The following is a 12,705-nucleotide window of genomic DNA, read 5'->3' as shown; positions in this document are numbered from 1 at the left end:
CCACAGTCACAATATATTTAAACAGTTTTTAAATTGTCAAAGTGTTGTTTGAGCGAAAGGGAGAGCACTGTGTATTTGGCGCAGGAGTCCAGGAGAGAGAAAACTTTGTTGATTAGCTCCCTTTACCAAATCAATTCGCACAATTTACCATAACTCTTACTCGCCAGACAATACATGTTACGGAGCGCGCCGTAATACCAGTGTCGTGTATAAGCCCAGTTCAAAGACCTGGTCAACATAAGTCTTGCCAGTGAATGTGTCCGTCGTCATATTTTTATGATTAAACGTTTCAATAACTAACTGACCTTCCTTGTTGTTTTTTGACACATCGACAATATTGTGTTTTCATCTGTGTACACAAGTGGCATCGACTCCATTCTTTATGTTCAGTCTCAGTCCGCTGTGTTCAGCGGGTTTACTGCAGATGTTTCCATTTGCTTTGTCAGCTTGCCTAGACATATACAATGTAGGGGAAGGGCTCCTAATATGAACCACTTTTTGTTTCATGCTGATAACAGAGACATAGATAGAATGTATGTATGTCTCTGCTGATAACTAGCTTGTTTTTTTGCGAAAAAAGTTCATTTTGTGTTTGGTAGTCATTCTCTCTTAGGTTAACCGTTAGGCCTAATTAGAGTGAAATAGCTTTGATAGACATTCAGCAAAAATTAAATACAGAAAAAATCACAAGTGGCCCATATTAGGAGCCAACTGGGCGCCTAATATGGACCAGTGAAGCGACCTTCACTGACGAATCACTGTAAAAAGCCCCCTATACTTCAAAATAACATGATACAACTTAGTGTGCAGGTCAGACTAATTAAAATATGCTTTAGATTGATCTGTTTCGGGTTGATGAGAGCATTATTTGAAGCACACCAGGAAACTAAAGAAGCTTATCAAAAACAGAGTGAAAATAAGTGAAATTATCAACTTCCACGAAAAGAAGACTATTAATTCTTTTTGTTATTTTTTTTGAAATCTCGAGGGCTAGTTATAGGTTATTTCCACCAAGCTTCTTAATGAATTAATGAAAATAGCCTTTAGCTTTTATTTTCTTCGATTTGTTGAAGGTGGTCCATATTAGGGGACTCACACATACTTTAAGATGTTGCTATTATTTTATTGTTTGCAGTAGAAACTCGGGGTCAACACTGCTAAAATTTAACAAATACGGTCTTAGCTGTCATATATAGCAATTTTTGTGTGATAAAAGCTTTGGCTGTGGACAGAAACGAGTCCGTTTTAGGCGGCAAATTTAGAATGAACCCTGCCAAAAGTGAAAAAAAGAGAAAAAGCCTAACGGTTTTGAGGTTTGTGTTTCTGCAACTGTTTTGACATGTGCAAGTTATCCAGAGAGGGGGAATACAGCCAATGAAATTGTTTTGAGCGCTATAGCGCCGTTAGTTTGTCAGAATAGGAGGTGGTCCATATTAGGAGCCGGTCCATATTAGGAGCCCTTCCCCTACATTCGGGCGAAGCACTCATAAACATACAAACTTAATCAACTTGGCATAGATTACATCAGGGACCTATATTTAGGTATATGATTACATGTATAATAATTCTGCGTTCTACTTCTGCACCTAACTTTTCAGTATCTCCTATTCCTACTGTGACTTTGTGAGCACTTATTTGTGGGCGTGTGTTTTGATGCTTTCGTATAAAAAGATACCGGAGGGAGGGGTCCTACTACCACAGTTTTCATTGCATTTTAATGAAAGCTTGATTTTCATATTGCAGGTGTGGGTTTTTTTGTTACTGTGTAATGAGTGTTTGTGAAAAATGTTATTGTAGCTTATAATATATAATTATTGTGTCTTCTCACTCACGCGACAGTTTGCGATACACAAAACTACGCATGCGTAGCAATTTCGCGAAATCAACTTCCGCATTGTCTCAAATCAAGTTGCGTTATTTTAGTTAGTGTATTCCAAGGCAGAAAAGCAGAACTTTGCAGGGTAGGTAGGTTCGAAATGAACGTTTGAGCTGCTTCGTGCAGAGTAAGAAGTGGTGAGTAAGCGATCATGAGACGGATGTAACGATCTAAGTAGATTATTGTCGCACATTTTACTGACACTGACAGTGACATGCGATAATAATACTTTTAATAATAATAGACATTAGACCATACAAAACAGACACTTCTCTTTGACCCCCCCCCCCCCCCCCCCATCTCTCTTTCTGTCTCGTCTCTCTGCATCCCTAGCTCTCTCAGTCTCTGATTCTTGCGCACGCACTCATGCATGCATACAAGCAAACACGTTGAAGCCCATTTTCTCTTTGGCAAAAGCTACACGCACTCCGAGTGTATAGAGGATCGATGAGTCTGTATACACTCCGGCAATGAAAACCTCTGTAACAAATCTGTAGCCAATGAAATGCCCCCTAACAAGTCGTTGGGAAGTAGCCAATGAAAAATCAGTTTGACGTATGGACTTCTGCTATCTCTTTTTCGGAGTGTCGAGGGTTGGCAAATAATGTACATTCACATAGTATACAACCGTTTCTAGGTCGACACACACTCCAAGTGTGTTCCAACCTCCGACAATAAACTGCCATGAAGCATCAGTTTCGTGTGTGTGGTTTTTTTTTGTCTGCGTTTGTTCCCAGCATACTTTGATACCATGAATCGAAAGTGAAGCGTACCTTCACAAAATGGCGTCGAATGACGCTCCTAGTGTTGATGCGGTTCAGTGTCGAAAATGTGAAAATGTAATCTACGTCACAGCAAAGGCCGTGCAGCAGCAGATTGTTTTCGTTTCTTTGTACTCTTATAATACACTGCTCTGCGTTCCTATCGCAATGTGGTGTCGAATGGCAAATTCGCTTCGCGACCGGAAGTTAAAGCCGGAATGTATACAGTGGTCAGGTCTTGTATACACTCTGAGTGCCTATAGCCAGTCCATTTCTCTTTTCTCTCTTTCTGTAAAACACACACACACAGATGCACAGAGAGGGACAGCAATATTGGCTGATACTGATAGACAAAGGCAGGTACAGTCGAACACTCCTTTCAAAACGTTGAACCTTCTCAAATCTGAGAAAGTTAAATACATATATGGAGTCCTAAAAAGTAAAATGGAGGTAAATGTATAGACTGTATGAACAGGGCTGCAACTTCTTCTTCTTCTTCGTTCATGGGCTTAGACTCCCACGTTCACTCATGTTTTTAGCACGAGTGGATTTTTACGTGTAAGACTGTTTTTACCCCGCCATTCAGGCAGCATACGCCGATTTCGGGGGAGGCATGTTGGGTATTTTCGTGTTTCTATAACCCACCGAACTCTGACATGGATTACAGGATCTTTTCTATGCACACTTGGTCCTGTGCTTGCGTGTACACACGAAGGGGGTTAAGTCACTAGCTGGTCTGCACATAAGTTAACCTGGGAGATCGGAAAAATCTCCACTCTTAACCCACCAGGCGGCAGCGACCGGGATTCGAACTCACGACCTCCCGATTAGGAGGCCGACGTCTTACCACCACGCCACTGCGCCCGTCGGATTTTGTTCTAATTGCGAACATCTTTTTTTTCCCCCAACAGCGCCCTTCACATACCAGCGCAGGGTAGACTACAGAGGTTGGCTGCGACAAAATGGACGGAGAAGTAGAACCAGCAGTATCCACATGCTGGGTGAAGATGGAAGGAGTTACAAGAGATCCACTACTCTACTCACTACCAGTAGGACCAAGATGCATGCCACAGCAGCCTTCACAGGAGCCAACAGTGAAGACGGAGTTGAAGATAGAGATTGACATTGCCGAAGAACCACCGCTAGCACCGCACACCACACTGCGACATCCAAACGGTAAGTTCAGCAGATTATGTTAAACTACAGTAAAATCGCCGTCAGGCCACTTCTCAAACGAAGCCCCCCTCCCTCCACACACACACACGCACACACAATATAATGAAGCGTTTGTGAAGTAGAGTTTTTCCCCCTTTAGTTGTCTGGACGCTTGAATTAAATTAAAAAGCAAACAAAGGCATACTGGATTGTTATACTACAGTTCAAATTGTCGTTAAGTCACTTTTCAATTAAACGTGCGGACAACTACATTATTTACAAAAGCCCCTACATTGTGACAGGTTTGGATGGGGTTGAAATGAATAGGTAAAAACTATATAATTATACCTTCCTTTCTATTTAAACAATATTGTACACCACTACAGACCTCTCTTTAACTCTGCAAAAGGATAATAAACTAAAGGACACAAGCATGCGAGCCCTATAATTCTCCCTGTTGATACATGTATGCTTTCAGAAAGTTGTGGCCCTTTAGGCTTTACATGTTGAACAGTTCTTATGAGGTAGCGTCAGCCAGAACTGTTTTCAAGAAAAGTGAGCGAGGGAGCGAGCCCTATAATTCTTCCTCCGAACGCATGCTTTCAGAAAGTTACGGCCCTTTATATACATGTTGAACAGCCCTTGTGCGGAGGCGTAAGCCAGACTTGTTTTAAAGAAAAGGGAGCGAGTCCTATTATTGTTCCTGTGTATGCATGGTTTCAGAAAGTTGCTGCCCTTTACCTGTTGAACAGCCCTTATGAATATGAGGTGGCGTAAGCTAGACATGTTTTCAAGAAAAGGGAGCGAGCCCTATTATTGTTCCTGCTGATGCATGCTTTTAGAAAGTTGCGGCCGTTTACATGTTGAACAGTTCGTATGAGGTAGTGTTACTGTAACTGTGAGTGTGAAAGCCAAAATTGTTTTCAAAACTGAAGAGAAGCGAGAAACCGTGTTGTTTGTACAGCGGTACCTGCGATGAAAGGACACCCTTGGGACCAGCTAAAAGTGTCCCCACATTGCAGGTGGCCTGTCATGACAGGTATATTTTGGTAGAGATAATAGACAAGGGGACTCCAGAAGGTGTCCTTTCTTGGGTGGTGTCCACTCATCAGAGGGGCCTTACATCGCAGGTATCACTGTACTAGCCCGGCGGATTTTTTACTCGCCCCTGGCGATCGGGCGGACGATTTGGCCATCCCTGCTGAGTCGTTTCGTCATGCGGCCGCGCCCTTGACTGACAGCGGCTTGCTGCTCTTTGACAGGAAGTACCAGTGGCACGCAACAGCATGCAGGCCACGCCAGTGTGCACACAGGGACGCAGTGTAACTTGGTTTTGGTGTCGAAAATACAGACGATGAAAAAAGGACGAGTGAAGGCCACCCAGACTTTGAAGACGGACAAGATGAAGGCGACTCAAACGACGCTGGACGAAACAAGAGGTGGGTGACAATTTCACGCTGATCTTTCCGTGTACGGTGGAACTCCACTTATAGAAGCACGTGATTGAAGACTCCCTGCGGAGCCTTATAAAAACATAATTTTCTCATATTTTTGATGTACAACTTTTGTGAAAAAAACAATGTTCTCATAATGTTACATAGTTTTGGTTTATTTCTTTTTCAAAACTTTTTTTTTTTTTTTTAGATGACTGTTGAATTATACTGTGTTGCTGAACCGAGAGCTACAATAAGTCTCATTGATTATAATTCCCCTCTGGCCAGCAGGTTTTGTGTATGAATAAAACTTATTTGTGCTGTTGCTTGTTTTAATCATGTACACATGCTGCTGAAAAAGTTAACGAACAGTAAAAATGCTGTCATCCAGAGATTGTTGGTAGCAGCTCCCTCGCTTACCCCACCCGCATCCACCCTTGTTTTCTACAATATTAGAAGTAGGGGTGAGGGGGTGGGGCGGTGGGGAGCGTTGTTGGGGTAAGAATAGGGCAGTGCAGGTGATGGGGGGTATTAAGGCCAACAAAAAAAATATAGTCTGTTTACGGTAACCCGACCGACCCTATTTTTTTCGCGCGACCCTAGACTTTTTTTTGGCATTTGGGAAAAAGCAAAATAACGTAAAAATATGGTTTTTTGGGAAAACAAAAAAATCCCGACCTACCGACCCTATTTTTTTGGCCTATGTAACCGTAAACAGACCTTTTTTTTTTTTTTGCCTAACCAGTTTGCATGATTTGTGAAATTATATTGCTGCATTTATTGAATCAGGGATCAACTTCAACTTGATATTTGTATCCATCATGCAGGTAGAAAACGGAAAGCAGAGGATGACGATGGCACCGGTAGTGTCTGCCCTGAGTTGCCCAACAAGATTGCAAAGACAGGTGAGTGTGTGTTCTGTACTTTCACTTTCACTGTTGAGAACTATCATTGTCAAGTGGCTGTGTTGTCTGGACACATTGAGGCATGAAAACTTCTCAGGCATGGGAATTGTCCGCCGAAAGGCAAATTTCTGCCGAATTATGTTTTTGTTCCGCCGAAAAAGCAAACGTTTCCGCCGAAAAATTAAGTGGGGGAGGCAAAAATGGTTCTAAAAACTGAATTTAATGGCAAACTTGAAGCTCAGATGACACCAAATTGCACCATTTGGGTTCTTTGGAGATAAACAAATTCCGGGGGGGGGGGGGGGGGGGGGGGGCATGCCCCCGGACCCCCCCTAGTAAGGCTGGGCGCTTCGCGCCGTCAACATTGCCATTACTTAAATATTTTCAGCCTTTTTTACTTTTTTCAATTCCCATGCCTGCTTCTTCGTTGAGGTTTTACATTTCCTCTTATTTTCTCTTTTTTTTTCTCTGAAATGTTTTTTAAGAATACCAAAAAAAAGGAAGGTTGTATGGCCGGCAAGGGAGGTATAACCCTTCTGTCAAAAAAGGCAAAGTTTTTGAATAAAAGTAGTTTTTCCGATGCAAAACCACATCCCTTTTAAATTTTAAGTTACGCAGGAAAAGTCTCAAGCTCAAGACCTGCAGGTACACACAGAAAAGATCCTGTAATCCATGTCACAGTTTGGTGGGTTATAGAAATATGAAAATACCCAGCATGCATCCCCTGAAGTATGGCTACCTAAGTCGTGGCAAAAAAGCGTTAAAGCCCACTCTTGGAAATCCTGAGTGTATATGGGAGATGCTGCCCATGGTCATACCTAGAAGAAAAGAAAAGAAGGAAGTAATGAAAAACTGCCGAAGTCTTTTTATGTCATTTTGGCAAATTTAAAGCCTCACTCCGCCTCCTGTAAACCATTTGTTTCTGATCCCTAAGCCTCCTGAGCTTTTACAGACAGTACAAACATTCTTCTATTTGAACGCTTACCGCTCGGGAGCATCCTGGCTGCTTTCCGTTGAGAGTGGGGCATTTTCAAACAATTTATTTTTTGCAGTTTGAAAAGGATGTATGTACTATAAAACAAATCGGAAGCCTCGTTCTGGTGCTAGACCTAACTTTTAAAATTTAGATAATAAATTGACAGCATGTGAGACAAACATTCTGACATAAAATGATTCTTTTTTCATCAAAACAAGATGATACAGTACAATTCGAAGTTTTGAAAGTGTGAAAAAAGGGAGCCCAGAAGCAGGTCATGCAAGGTCAGGTTTGCCCAAGCAGACGCATTTTCTGCTTATGTTTCAACGGTCCACCGCTCAGTTCGTTTGTTGCATTTTAGATTCAGAGGCACACAATAACGTGCTATTGCAGATACAGCGAGTCGCATTGAAACCACAAACTGACGACTTAATTCATCACTTATGTGAAAAAAGGGAAAGTCGGTCACACAGGTCCACGATCGCTCAGGGGTTGAATAAACCACGATAACTGGTGTGTGGTTAACGCATGCTAAATAGCCATTCAAACGAACTGTGTCATTTAATGATGTTAAATGCTAGTGCAAGTGTGTTCCATAAGGTTAGAACTGCTTATTTCGTGAAAGGTTCCATCGTTCTGTAAACCTCATCTGAGGCGAAGTGAGGCTTTAACAAAGAAAATAAAGCCGAGCAACAACCTTGTTTAGCATGTAATTCTTCTTCTTCTTCGTTCATGGGCTCAGACTCCCACGTTCACTCATGTTTTTAGCACGAGTTGATTTTTACGTGTATGACCGTTTTTACCCCGCCATTCAGGCAGCATACGCCAATTTCGGGGGAGGCATGCTTGGTATTTTCGTGTTTTTATAACCCACCGGCCTGTCAAATGGTTGTGTGATGTGTCTAGTGTGTTGGCAAAGTGTTTCGTGCTTGTCACCTCTCGCTTTCAGCCCTCACCGCTGGCTAGCACCGTCCTTTGCAGGACAACGCGAAAAGAGAGCAGCTGCTTGCGTCAGTCTCTCCTGCCAGTACATAACCTCTCCACAGCAAGCCCTTTGTAGTGCCTCCACCGTGGCGACAGGCGTGAACTGGGTACCGAAAGGCCCCAGGCTGAACTACAAGGACTCGGAGGTGGTTGGCCCCTAGACGTGTGGCATGCAGGCCCACCGGCGTGTGGATACGCCCTGGTGCCCACGAACCAACCCCCAACTATGGGTTAAATAGCCGGGCAGGACAGGCTCGTCAACCCTGGAAGGCAGCTGTCCTAGGAGAAGATCACTCCAAAATTAAAACGAGGGCAGAGGAGGCTCACTATCCCTGCAAGGAAACTCCTCTAGGAGAAGGACCACTCCAAATTTAAACCCACGTAGTCCCCCGAAGACGGAAGACATCGGCCATTAGGCGGGGAGCAGACCGGATGTCTACGCTTACTACGACAAATGATTGTGTCTAGGTCGAATGTTCGTGATGGTGTCGCCTCTATGGAACCCAGCCAGGTAGAGGCGGTGCCGGGCTCCATGCCTCAAAGGAGCCCACCCCCAGCGACTGGCAGCTCCCACCCTTCTGAGATCGCCAGGGAAGGACGGAGTAATGCGACTGGCAACTTCACCCTTATGCATTGGAACGCAGAGGGAGTGAGAAACAAAAAACAAGACCTTCAACAATTCCTGAAGACCCACAGCATCGACATCTGCTGCGTCCAGGAAACTCATCTACATGCACAAACTTCACTCTGCTGCGGAACCAGATCTGGCCAGAAGGAGCTACACTGGAGACCAAGCTCTGGGGAACGTCAGAAGACCTGAAAGCGACGTTCCAGTTCACGACAGCAGCGGAACTACGACCCTAGACACAACCGTCGAACGCAGAAGAAGAAGAAGATAACCCACCGAACTCTGACATGGATTACAGGTGCGCACTTGGTCTTGTGGTTGCGTGTACACACGAAGGGGGTTAAGGCACTAGCTGACCTGGGAGATCGGAAAAATCTCCACTCTTAACCCACCAGGCGGAAGCAACCGCGATTCGAACTCATGACCTCCCGATTAGGAGGCCGACGTCTTACCACCAGGCCACTGCGCCTGTCTTATGATGTAATGATAGTTAATTACCTAATTGTTTTGTATATCAAGATTTTTCTTTTGACAGTCACTACTGCAGCTGCAACCCAAACGGACAATCATGATCTCCGTGGCACAGCACTAGAGAAGGCGGTGTACCTGCTGAAGTCGGTGGAGGAGCTCAGTAACCTCTCATACAAGGTACGCTACCAAAACAGACAACACCCACCTGCCGCACATTATAATCAGGCATGGGAATTCTCCTCGGATTTCAGAGACAAGCCACACATTTCCGAGAAAAAAATTCCTCTTCTGAGAAAACAAATTTGAGAGAGAAAAAAATCGAGGAACAAAAATCGATATGGACAATATGACCAATGTCCTCCATAAAACCGCTCCTTCTTTTAGTGAGATTTCGCCCGCGTGAGTCACTTTTACAGAATTCAAACAAATTCCAGAGGACTCACCTATTTTTTCGAGATTTTTCTTTCAATCAATAATTTCCATGCCTGATAATCCACCTGCTGCGCTGCTTACGAGCTTCATGAAAACAAAATAAAGTAATGAGCTGAATTAGATATGAAAAACCGTGGCGGTACTTCAGTTTGTGCACCGAAGTATTGTTGCACACGGACAGAATTTCATCATGTTTACGTGTCTGTTTTGTGTACTGACTCGACAGGAGATGACCAAATTCATGATTATTTTTGGGAAAAGTTGTTTCAAGTCCACTGATGGTCGGTTGTGTGTCTTGCAGAGAGAGGTAAGAAATATAAAGAAATACAGTTGAACCTGCCCTCGAGACCACCTGTCCTTGAAAACGACGTTAAACACCAAATAAATAAAGAAAGAAAGAAAGACCACCTGTCCATAAAGACCACCTGCCCATTAAGACCACCCCAACGGATCCCCGACGGTTTTTACGACTATATAAATCACCTGTCTAAAGAGACCACCTGTCTAAAGAGACCCCTTGTGCTCAGTCCCTTGGGTTGTCTCTTTAGACAGGTTCGACTGTAGAAGGAAAAAAAACAATCCCGAAAAATTGGTTGTAATATTGAGGGAGCCGTAAAATAGAGGGGTTGTTAAGGGAGGTACCACTGTACCACACGATTCCATGGATGAATTGAAGGTGTTACATTTATATCCCATGACCCATCAAAGGTAAATTTCGCTTTGAAATTTCTTCACATAATACCGATAATTTATAACGACAAAAACGTCATCACAAGACAGCAACAATGCTTTGGGTTGTTGTCTGCTGTGGATCTAGCTCTGGAACACCTGGGTAAATCAAAACCACCATACTGTTCTCCTCAAACCTCATAACCATTATAGTAATTAGTATACGTTATTTTAATATTTGTAACCAAAATATGACATTTTACACAGGACTATATGAATCCACAGGGATTCTACAGGAATAAGTCAAGTAAGTCAAGTCATATGAATCTTATCCTTTTCCTTGTCCTTATCCTTACAGATCTACCGAGACAAGGAGGACACCCTGAAGATGCTCATCACAAAGCCAGCGTTACTGGGTTCAGGGAGCTACAGGGGGGACCCTGTCTTCCTGTGTCTGGATGAGCGAGGAATACTGTACCACAATGTGCTGCTGTGTCCCGAAAAGCGTGTCGATGTCAACGACGAATATGGGACGGTGGACGTCGCCAAGCTGGTCAACCATCTCCAGAGTTTCTTCAGCAACGACAACGTTTTGTGTGAAGGATTCTTTGCTGTTGACGGACCTTTGCCCAAGACTGTGGTCCACCATGCAGTCCCCAAAGCACATTGTCGCTCTTCCTACTGTACGGTGTGGTTCTCTAGGAAGGGCGGCCAGCCCCATTTGTTTTGTTCAAAGGAGGGCCAACCCCGGTGCTTGCCCTGCAAAAAGGCTGCTTCCTACATGAATACGGTCTTGCGAAGAAGACAGAAACAGACACAACAGCAAAGTTCTGAGAGTGAGACCGAGAGTGAGACTCAGGGGACAATAGATCAGTTAGACTTGGAATTGGATTGAAAATCTGTGTACAGTGGAGTCCAGCTATAACGAACCTGGGTATAACGAAATCCCTCTTTTAACGAACTGCCATTGATTTCCCGGCAGACAGCCTTCTATTTCTTACTTGTTACTTTCCGGCTACATGGAACCTTTTGAACTCATTTGCATAACGAACCCCTCTTTTAACAAACACGTTTTCATCGCCCCAGAGCCGTTTTGTCTCTAAAAGTCACAAGGCTACAACGAACTGATGTCAATAATTGTCTCCAAAGACAAAAATACACAAAAATACACAAACACAAGTGCACATCGCGTGATGAGCGAACTCTGAACAAACTAACAGCGGGAGGTGCACAGATCGAACCAAAACCGAAAGTTGTGGTGACGTCATGACATTTTGCGATGTACGTCAGCGAAGCTCGTGCACATGTGGTCTGTCTTGCTAAAAACAATGGCTGACGAACATGGTTTCGAAATCTGGAACTGTTTTTTTGTTTTCTCCGATCCGTGACCGAGTGACGTGATATAGAACCACGCGTTCATTTGAATCAATACTCTCCTCAGGCAGTGAAGTCTCCTAAATTGCTCAACACTGTGGACAGTCCGGAGTGCAGTTATGTCCCGTGAATGAGCGAGTCAAAGTTTTATCGTGAAAACTGACGCTTTTCGTGCACCTCCCGCTGTTAGTTTGCTAGAGCTCTCTATGGATTATATTATGAAGCTGTTGAAAACATGCAGAGATTGTACTCTCCAAGGAAAGATCGATGGGACGATCATTTGAAGGTGAGTGGGAAAACTTGTCTTGAGGCCATTTAGGGTTGAAAACTCTTCAGCGAATTACTGATATAACGAACTAAAATGTATCTCCCTTGAGATTCGTTGTACCCGGACTCCACTGTATGTGACATCCAGATGTCTTATTGGCTATTCAGTTGGCCGCTGTCAGCGTGAGTTCGATCCCAGGTTCGGCGGAAATTTATTTCACAGAGTCAACTTTGTGTGCAGACTCTCTTTTGTGTCCGAACCTCCCCCCGTGTACACTACATTGGGTGTGCACGTTAAAGATCCCACGATTGACAAAAGGGTCTTTCCTGGCAAAATTGCTTAGGCACAGTTAATAATTGTCTACCTATACCCGTGTGACTTGGAATAATAGGCCGTGAAAGGTAAATATGCGCCGAAATGGCTGCAATCTACTGGCCGTATAAAATTTCATCTCACACGGCATCACTGCAGAGCGCCTAGAACTGTACCCACGGAATATGCGCGATATAAGACTCATTGATTGATGGCTATACAAAAACAGTTCAAATAACCAAAGGGAAGTAAGCGTTCTATATGCATACGCCATGTGTAATGGAGTAAGCGAGAGTTTTACGGAACCAATCTCCTGGTACCTGAGAGAATAACAAGCATTGAAATGCAGGCATGGGAATTGTCCGCTGAAAGGCAAATTTGCGCCGAAATTTGTTTTGTTCCGCCGGAAAAGCATAAGTGTCCGCCGAAAAAATAAATCATAAATGGGGGAGGCAAAAATG

General features: G+C 43.7%; 1 protein-coding gene across 3 annotated transcripts; it reads left to right on the top strand.

The window, feature by feature from the left end:
• The first annotated feature begins 1,880 nt into the window (after positions 1–1,880).
• Positions 1,881–11,619, top strand: LOC138950680 (uncharacterized). 3 transcript variants are annotated; one of them, XM_070322389.1, is made up of 6 exons: positions 1,881–1,961; positions 3,549–3,813; positions 5,055–5,231; positions 6,053–6,130; positions 9,254–9,366; positions 10,649–11,619. In XM_070322389.1, exons 2-6 carry the CDS (start codon positions 3,600–3,602, stop codon positions 11,183–11,185), a joined length of 1,119 nt encoding a protein of 372 aa, XP_070178490.1. In that variant the 5' UTR covers positions 1,881–1,961; positions 3,549–3,599; the 3' UTR covers positions 11,186–11,619. The 3 variants fall into 3 exon arrangements, with proteins under 3 accessions (XP_070178490.1, XP_070178489.1, XP_070178491.1); XM_070322388.1 differs by having other exon boundaries at positions 1,883–2,013; XM_070322390.1 differs by lacking the exon at positions 1,881–1,961 and adding an exon at positions 2,382–2,578.
• The last annotated feature ends 1,086 nt before the right edge of the window (positions 11,620–12,705 follow it).

This window comes from Littorina saxatilis, linkage group LG16 (genome assembly GCF_037325665.1).
Source record: "Littorina saxatilis isolate snail1 linkage group LG16, US_GU_Lsax_2.0, whole genome shotgun sequence".
Taxonomy (NCBI): domain Eukaryota; kingdom Metazoa; phylum Mollusca; class Gastropoda; order Littorinimorpha; family Littorinidae; genus Littorina; species Littorina saxatilis.
Note: the sequence above shows the minus strand (reverse complement) of the source record. Positions and strands in the feature narration are given on the sequence as shown.